Source organism: Lipotes vexillifer, unplaced genomic scaffold (genome assembly GCF_000442215.2).
Source record: "Lipotes vexillifer unplaced genomic scaffold, Lipotes_vexillifer_v1.1 scaffold848, whole genome shotgun sequence".
NCBI lineage: Eukaryota > Metazoa > Chordata > Mammalia > Artiodactyla > Lipotidae > Lipotes > Lipotes vexillifer.
In genome coordinates, this window is record NW_006790234.1 from 1,011,292 (window position 1) to 1,020,024 (window position 8,733).

The 8,733-nt window shown below is 48.1% G+C and overlaps 1 protein-coding gene across 1 annotated transcript; it reads left to right on the forward strand.

The window, feature by feature from the left end:
• Positions 1 to 4,554: 4,554 nt before the first annotated feature.
• On the forward strand, positions 4,555 to 8,413 carry PRELID3A (PRELI domain containing 3A). Its single transcript, XM_007463289.1, has 5 exons — positions 4,555 to 4,716; positions 5,371 to 5,460; positions 6,627 to 6,697; positions 6,790 to 6,892; positions 8,360 to 8,413. Exons 1-5 carry the CDS (start codon positions 4,579 to 4,581, stop codon positions 8,411 to 8,413), a joined length of 456 nt encoding a protein of 151 aa, XP_007463351.1. The 5' UTR covers positions 4,555 to 4,578.
• The last annotated feature ends 320 nt before the right edge of the window (positions 8,414 to 8,733 follow it).

Sequence of the window (8,733 nt, forward strand, 5' to 3'; positions counted from 1 at the left end):
GAGGAAATCAGAAAATACCCAGAGACCAATGACAATGAAAACACGATGATCCAAAACCTATGGGATGCAGCAAGAGCAGTTCTAAGAGGGAAGATTATAGCAATACAAGCCTACCTCAAGAAACAAGAAAAATCTCAAATAAACAACCTAAACTTAAACCTAAAGCAACTACAGAAAGAAGAACAAACAAAACCCAAAGTTAGCAGAAGGAAAGAAATCATAAGGATCAGAGAGAAATAAATGAAATAGAAACAAAGAAAACAATAACAAAGATCAATAAAACTAAAAGCTGGTTCTTTGAGAAGATAAACAAAATTGATAAACCATTAGCCAGACTCATCAAGAAAAAGAGGGAGAGGACTCAAATCAAATCAATAAAAAATGAAGAAAGAGAAGTTACAACTGACACTGCAGAAATACAAAGCATCCTAAGAGACTACTATAAGTAGCTCTATGCCAATAAAATGGACAACCTGGAAGAAATGGACAAATTCTTAGAAAGGTATTACCTTCCAAGAATGAAGCAGGAAGAAATAGAAAATATGAACAGACCAATCACAAATAATGAAACTGTGATTTAAAATGTTCCAACAAACAAAAGTCCGGGACCAGATGGCTTCACAGATGAATTCTATCAAACATTTAGAGAAAAGCTAACACCCATCCTTCTCAAATTTTCCAAAAAATTGCGAGGAAGGAACACTCCCAAACTCATTCTATGAGGCGACCATCACCCTAATACCAAAACCAGGCAAAGATACTACAAAAATAGAAAATTACAGACCAATATCACTGATGAATATAGACACAAAAATGCTCAAGAAAATACTAGCAAACAGAATCCAACAACACATTAAAAGGATCATACCCCATGATCAAGTGGGATTTATCCCAGGGATGCAAGAATTCTTCAATATATGCAAACCAATCAATGTGATACACCATATTAACAAATTGAAGTATAAAAACTATATGATCATCTCAATAGATGCAGAAAAAGCATTTGACAAAATTCAACACCCATTTATGATAAAAACTCTCCAGAAAGTGGGCATAGAGGGAACCTACCTCAACATAATCAAGGCCGTGTACGACAAACCCACAGCAAACATCATTCTCAATGGTGAAAAACTGAAAGCATTTCCTCTAAGATCAGGAACGAGACAAGGATGTCCATCTTTGCCGCTATTATTCAACATAGTTTTGGAAGTTTTAGCCACAGCAATCAGAGAAGGAAAAGAAATAAAAGGAATCCAAATAGGAAAAGAAGAAGTAAAATTGTCACTGTTTGCAGATGACATGATACTATACGTAGAGAATCCCAAAGATGCCACCAGAAAAGTACTAGAGCTAATCAATGAATTTGGTAATGTAGCAGGATACAAAATTAATGCACAGAAATCTCTTGCATTCCTATGCACTAATGATGAAAAATATGAAAGAGAAATTAAGGAAACACTCTCATTTACCATTGCAACAAAAAGAATAAAATACCTAGGAATAAACCTACCTGGGAGACAAAGGACCTGTATGCCGAAAGCTATAAGACACTGATGAGAAAAATTAAAGATGATACAAACAGATGGAGAGATATACCATGTTCTTGGGTTGGAAGAATCAATATTGTGAAAATGACTATACTACCCAAAGCAATCTACAGATTCAGTGCAATCCCTATCAAATTACCAATGGAATGTTTTACAGAACTAGAACAAAAGTCTTAAAATTTGTATGGAGACACAAAAGACCCCGAATAGCCATAGCAGTCTTGAGGGAAAAAGACAGAGCTGGAGGAATCAGACTCCCTGACTTCAGACTATACTGCAAAGCTACAGTAATCAAGACAATATGGTACTGGCACAAAAACAGAAATATAGATCAATGAAACAGGATAGAAAGCCCAGAGATAATATCCACGCACCTATAGTCAAGTAATCTATGACAAAGGAGGCAAGGGTATACAATGGAGAAAAGACAGTCTCTTCAATAAGTGATGCTGGGAAAACTGGACAGCTACAGGTAAAAGAACGAAATTAGAACACTCCCTAACACCATACACAAAAATAAACTCAAAGTGGATTAGAGACCTAAATGTAAGACTGGACTCTATAAAACTCTTAGAGGAAAACATAGGAAGAACACTCTTTGACATAAATCACAGCAAGATCCTTTCTGACCCACCTCCTAGAGTAATGGAAATAAAAGCAAAAATAAACAAATTGGACCTAATGAAACTTAAAAGATTTTGCAAAGCAAAGGAAACTACAAACAAGACCAAAAGACAACCTTCAGAATGGGAGAAAATATTTGCAAACGAATCAATGGACAAAGGATTAATCTCCAAAATATATAAACAGCTCATGCAGCTCAATATTAATAAAACAAACAACCCAATCAGAAAATGGGCAGAAGACCTAAATAGACATTTCTCCAAAGAAGACGTACAGATGGCCAAGAAGCACATGAAAAGCTGCTCAACATCACTAATTATTAGAGAAATGCAAATCAAAACTACAATGAGGTATCTCACCTCACACCAGTTAGAATGGGCATCATCAGAAAATCTACAAACAACTAATGCTGGAGAGGGTGTGGAGAAAAGGGAACCCTCTTGCACTGTTGGTGGGAATGTAAATTGATACAGCCACTATGCAGAACAGTATGGAGGTTCCTTCAAAAACTAAAAATAGAATTACCATATGACCCAGCAATCCCACTACTGGGTATATAGCCAGAGAAAACCATATTTCAAAAAGACAAATGCACTCCAGTGTTCATTGCAGCACTATTTACAACAGCCGGGTCATGGAAGCAACCTAAATGCCCAGCAAGAGACGAATGGATAAAGAAGATGTGGTACATATATACAATGGAATATTACTCAGCCATAAAAAGGAACGAAATTGGATCATTTGTAGGGACGTGGATGAATCTACAGACTGTCATGCAGAATGAAGTAAGTCAGAAAGAGAAAAACAAATCTCGTATATTAATGCATATATGTGGAACCTAGAAAAATGGTACAGATGAACCAGTTTGCAGGGCAGAAACAGAGACACGGATGTAGAGAACAAATGTATGGACACCAAGGGGGGAAAGTGGCAGGGGGTGGTGGTGGTGTGATGAATTGGGATTAACATATATACACTAATATCTATAAAGTGGATAACTAATAAGAACCTGCTGTATAAAAAAATAAAAAATAAAATTCAAAAAATATACCAAAAAAAAAGAAATGTAAGGTCTCCAGGATTAAATGATGATGAAAGTAATATAAATAAAAGAAAAACTAGATTAAAGACATAATAATCCGCCAGAGGGGTCTGGTTACACCACTGTCCACAGGGTGGCCTGTTGTGCAGTTACTTAGAGTCATATTTCTGAAAATAGCCTCATGATACAGGAAAATGTTTGTCTGTTACATATAAAAAGCAGTAAAGAGTGCATGTAAGGAGCATGATCCCATTTTAATTTCTGAGCGTGTGGACGTCTGTGCGTGCATGCGTGTCTGTAGGTCTTGGGTCTGGGCTGTGTCTGTACATGCCGCTCAAACCTGTGTGGGTACGTATGGGGAAACAACAGTATTGTTGAGACGCACTCACCTCTGTGGGGATGCACCTGGGCGCGCATCCTGAAGGGAAAACCAGGACAGCAGCGCCTGGGGAAGGTCCACCCTGAGTACCCCGGACTCTGAGCCCTTGGATGCCTTTAGGGCTGCCGGCCTCAACAGGCACAGAGCTCTGGGGAGCAGGGGCAGCTGTGTGGTCTCTGACGGCAGGAAACAAACAGGGGCACCGGTGTCCACCCCTCACTCCAGGGCTCAGGGCCAGAGGGGAGGGGTGGCGTCTACAGGACGCCTGCACAGACTTGTCTCCAGATAGTGAAATTGTAGATTTTTATTTTCCTCATCCTGTGTTATTTTTCAAAATTTCAAATACATTTTTTGATAATCAGAATACATATGTAGCCATTTCAAGTCACATACTGCTTAGAAGTTGGAACAAAGTAGTTGCTTCAGGACTCAGGTGGGCAGCAGCTGTGGGTGATCCGTGTTGGACAGGTGTGCTGCTTTGGCCTGTGGTGGGCTGCAGGGGTGAGGCGGGCGGTCAGCAAAAGGCCCCCACAGTTACTGCGACCAGGTGGAGGCAGGAATGAGCCCTGGCCCCCCGGCCTTGCAGCCCACAGAGCAGCATGGTGGTGGTGCCTGTCAGCACGGAGCAGCACGGTGCCTGTCAGCACGGAGGTGGTGACAGGCAGGGAATAGGGACATTGTCTCTTGCCCAGAAGCCCCAGACCAAAGGGTTCTGCCTCTTTAGGCTCTGCAGGGCTGGGGAAGGAGGGGGCCCTTAGCCAAGCTGGGATGGCCAGGCCTGAGCCTGGTCTGTGCCCCCCACCTGCCCCCTGGTTGCCCGGGGGATCAGGGATCCAGGATCTGGGTCCAGAGCCCAACTCCTCAGGTGTATTTGTTGGAACGAAGCTTGAAGAACAGGGTTGACCTGACTTTGGACGCACTGCCCACTCATGCTGTTGGTTGCGTTTTCCTCCAGCCACCCGTGGGACACAGTCATCAAGGCTGCCATGAGGAAGTACCCGAATCCCATGAACCCCAGTGTCGTGGGCGTCGATGTGCTGGAGCGCATTGTGGACAGCCGGGGCCGGCTTCACAGCTACCGCCTCCTCAGCACCGAGTGGGGGCTGCCCAGCCTCGTGAGAGCGGTGAGCCCCCAGTGGAGCCTGGCAGCACCCGCATGACCCCCAGCTACACTCACACAGCTGTCTACACCCGCCAGCCCAGCTGGCACCCATATGCAGGGAATGACAACCTTCCCATTTGGGATTTCTGGGAAGCCCCAGAGATGGTTTGTTTCTCTGTGAATTGAGTTAATCGTCCGCCTGAGTGTTCAACACATCCCCTGACCCACCTGCAGTGGGGACACTGCCCACAGGACCCCCATGACCCCCGGTCCCCCACCCCTTCCCCACACCCAGTCCCCCCACCCCAGCCTCATCGTCCTGCTTGGTGTGGCCTGAACCCCAGAGTTGGCTCCACACAGCGGAGCCCAGGGAGTGGGGGTCAGGGTCGGTCCACAGCTGACTCACCAGCCGGACCTTGTCCTCAACCTTGACCTCAGCACCCCAGTTCCTGCCCTGCTTTCTCCTCTGTCTAAGCACCGGTCCCTATGTCCCTGCTTTGTGTGTCCATCCCACCTGCTGGACAGAGGCACCTGGAGGAGCTAGAGGTACTGCTGCAGCCGCACCTGCGTCCCTGGTTGAAGAGATGGGTAGCAGATAGGAAATGGCGGTTGGCGTTCCAGGATATAAGGTGGAGTTTCTAACACGTCACTCTGCTGGTTTTGCTTTGTTTTTCAGATTTTGGGAACGAGTAGGACTTTGACATACATCAGAGAACATTCTGTTGTGGATCCAGTGGGAAAGAAAATGGAGCTCTGTTCCACCAATGTAAGCAATGGCCACGATGGTGCGTAATGTCTTCATTTAATTTTATTTCCAGCCCACCTTTGGTCTAAGTGATGTTTTATTTTTAATAGAAAGGCTGACTTTATTTAGCAGTATCTTACTTGTCTTTTATTCCAGTATAAAAATGTACAGAAGAACACACATAATGATGTGAACACACCTTTGTAACCAGTGGGCAGGCCAGGGGACAGACTGGCAGCCCCGGGGCCCCCGTGCGCCTCCCCAGTGCCCCCCCGCCCCTCCCAGCCTCCATCCTGCCCGCCAACAGCACACTCGGCTCTTCGCAGCCACTGAAACAGCCACTTTTCTCCTGGCCTCCTCTCTCACGTCTCACAATGAAGAACCATTGATATTGGCCTAATGCACATTCAAAGAGCATGTTGGGGAAAACAGGTGGCCCAGGAGTATGGTTTATGTCAGGCCCCTTACCCTGTGGGTCGTGTCACTGTGTGTGGAGGCTCCTTGGTTTACCGCCTGGACCTCTGCCCGGGGCCCCCGTTCCTCGGCCCAGGCAGCCCTTCCGCAAAGTCACAGGGAGCCGGGTGGGTGTGTCCACATCAGCCATTCCTGACAGTTTATATATTGTTCTCTCTTCTTCACTTGGAAAATTACTGTTCCTCCTTCAAGAAGGCTTAGTTGTCGGTAAAGAGGGACGGTTCTTGCTGTTGTAGGAGGTCTAGTGGAAAGGAAGGGCTTTGGGCGGGACAGCCGCATGCCTGTGTCCTGGTTATCATGGAATCACTGTATGGCTGCGGGTGTCAGTGATCACCCTGTTCTGAGCCTCACTTTCCTTGTCTAAAAAAGAGCAAACCTCACCGTATTGTCCTGAGGATTAATGAAAGAAAATGAGGTTTATTAAATACAGAGTCTGGCATAAAAATATTGCACATACAATGATGACAGCTAATGAGCCTGGCTCAGGTTTGGGTGGGGTGTGGAGGGAGGGCGGTGACTGTCGCCAGGAGCGGCCAGGACGCGGTGTCCCTGGGCCATACTTTGGCTGTGCCTCCTGGGCCTTGGCAGGCCTTGGCGTTTCTTCTGCTCTGGCTCCAGTAAGTGCAGATTCGGGGATGGGAGGAGTGGGGGCAGATGGTCTGGGAAGAAATGCAAGAGAAATAGAACCTACAGCCATTGTTTCCTGTTTTAAGATCACACTCACAAACTGGGTGTCGGTGAGTGAGAGGCTGGTGTATACACCCCACCCGGAGGACCCAGGAAGGTAAGCAGACATTGAACTCCAAGGCTGGGGCGGGGTGGGGGCTCCCCCTACCCCCCGGCTGCTCAGACCCTTCACTTCTCGCTCTCCTGCAGGACCGTGCTCACCCAAGAAGCCGTCATCACCGTGAAGGGGATCAGCCTCGGCAGCTATCTGGAAAGTTTGATGGCCAACACGATATCGTCCAACGCAAAGAAGGTACCATCTCTAGCTGTTCGGGATCCATATGAGCGGGGGTCCTACTGACCGCGGGCAGGTGGGGAGGGCTCCAGGCCTGGGGGAACACAGGCCAGCAAGGCAGCCACCTCTTCCAGGAGTCGAACCATCTGGGCTCAGTTAACAAGACACACCCCACACGTCCAGGACAGGTATTGGCGTGGGCAGGCAGGACACTCGGAATTTTCAGCAGTTTCATATTTAATTGGCATTGAGTGGCTCTGGCTGAGCTTCTCCGTGTGCGGGGTTTCCCTTTGCCTCTTGCTCTGGTGGGATTTGGAAGCGAGCCTTGTGGAGGGAGTGGGGGAGGGATGGACCAGGAGGCTGTCAGCCCTGGCCTCTCCAGCGGGGTTGGCAGGAAGAGATTGGGTGTTTGGGGGGCACATCCCAGGCAGTGCTGGGTGCCAGAGCAGGGCCTGGCTGTTTGCCCAGCTCCCCTTGCCGTCCTCCTGCCGCCACCCCGACTCTCCCCTCTCCCCTTCTCTCTCTTGTTCTTTTTGGTCAGAAGAGATTCTACATTCTGGGACCAGTGGGATGGCACCTAAGCTGTCCTTCCCTTCCTACCACGCTCAGGTCACGGCTTGGCCAAGAGCCATTTATTCTTGCATTTAGGCTCATTGGTCTAGTCACTAATACGGAGCCAGTCTGTCCTATTTTTAGAAAAATCCAGATTTGAGGAAGGTCAGCAGTAGCTCAGCTCAATTCAAGAAAGTTGGGGAGGCTCCCTGCCCAGAGCAGCATGCATCATGTCCACTCTGTGAGCCCTGGGGACAGAACCTGACCGACTCACTCTGTGTGTCTGGGATCTGGCTTAGGGCAGGCCTGAGTGTTTGCTGAAGAATATTTTGGGAGGAAGGCAGCACTGGGTGAGACCAGAGTCACCTCAGCCCTTTATGAGAAAAGTCAGGGGAAACTCAGTGAGGCCAGATCAAGGTCTTTTATTTCACTTTATTTGGGGGTTGCTGTTTTGGAGGCCTGTGGAGAATCACGGCCGCCCCAATTGTGGTTGCCATCCGACAGCATCCCAGACAAGTTTGGGGGAGGCCGGGGCAGCCAGTGGCCTGAAGATGGAGGAGAAGCCAGAGGGGGAACCGGAGGGGGAGATGGAGGTGGAGAGGCGGGTGGCCCCACATGCGGTTCAGGACCTAGAAGTTAGGGGTGACTTACGGAGGAGGCTGAGGGGCCGCGCTCCCATCACTGCCCTCAGTAGGTAACGGCACTCATGAAGGTTGCAGACTCAGCATAGCTCAAGCTGGTGCGGGAATTTCAGGCAGAACAGGTACCACCTTTGTGGGGCTGAGAAGCTGTCTGCAGAACGTCTTGGCTGCGTTTACTGCAGAGCTGCAGGGATGTCCCTGTGCATTTATGTGACCCCTGCATAGCCTGCTGTCTGCAGTGAGACAGGCAGGACTTCTGACACCACGTTGAAATCTTTCTGTGTTGCTCCAGGGGTGGGCTGCTATTGAGTGGATAATTGAAAATGCTGAACGCGCCCTGAGCTAACGAGGCTTGCAGCGCCCCTTGTGCTGAGCGGCGGTAACTACAGGATTCTTGAACCTGGGGAGGATCTGGTGCCAGCTCACCGTGTGCATGGCCTGCGTGCTGGGAGGGGGTCTGCAAGACACAGCTGCATGGGGGTCTCCAGCCCTGTAGTGAAGAACCTAACTGGGTTCATCCTCCTCTGAATGCACCAACTCGTTTCATGGCAGGATTTATGTTCAGGTTTGTTATCTCGTCTCTGAGGGCAGTTCAGCTTCTCCTTCAAGCTGTTCTCAGCGCATGGTCATGTGTCCCGGAACTGGTCTGTCCTCAGCAGGACGGCC

What these genes read in the sequence shown, in the direction of transcription:
- PRELID3A (XM_007463289.1), top strand. Translation starts at nt 4,579, where the DNA reads ATGAGGAAGTACCCGAATCCCATGAACCCCAGTGTCGTGGGCGTCGAT. An exon ending in TGGAGCTCTGTTCCACCAAT is followed by an intron (nt 5,461 to 6,626) that starts GTAAGCAATGGC and finishes TCCTGTTTTAAG; the next exon opens with ATCACACTCACAAACTGGGT. An exon ending in TATCGTCCAACGCAAAGAAG is followed by an intron (nt 6,893 to 8,359) that starts GTACCATCTCTA and finishes GTGTTGCTCCAG; the next exon opens with GGGTGGGCTGCTATTGAGTG.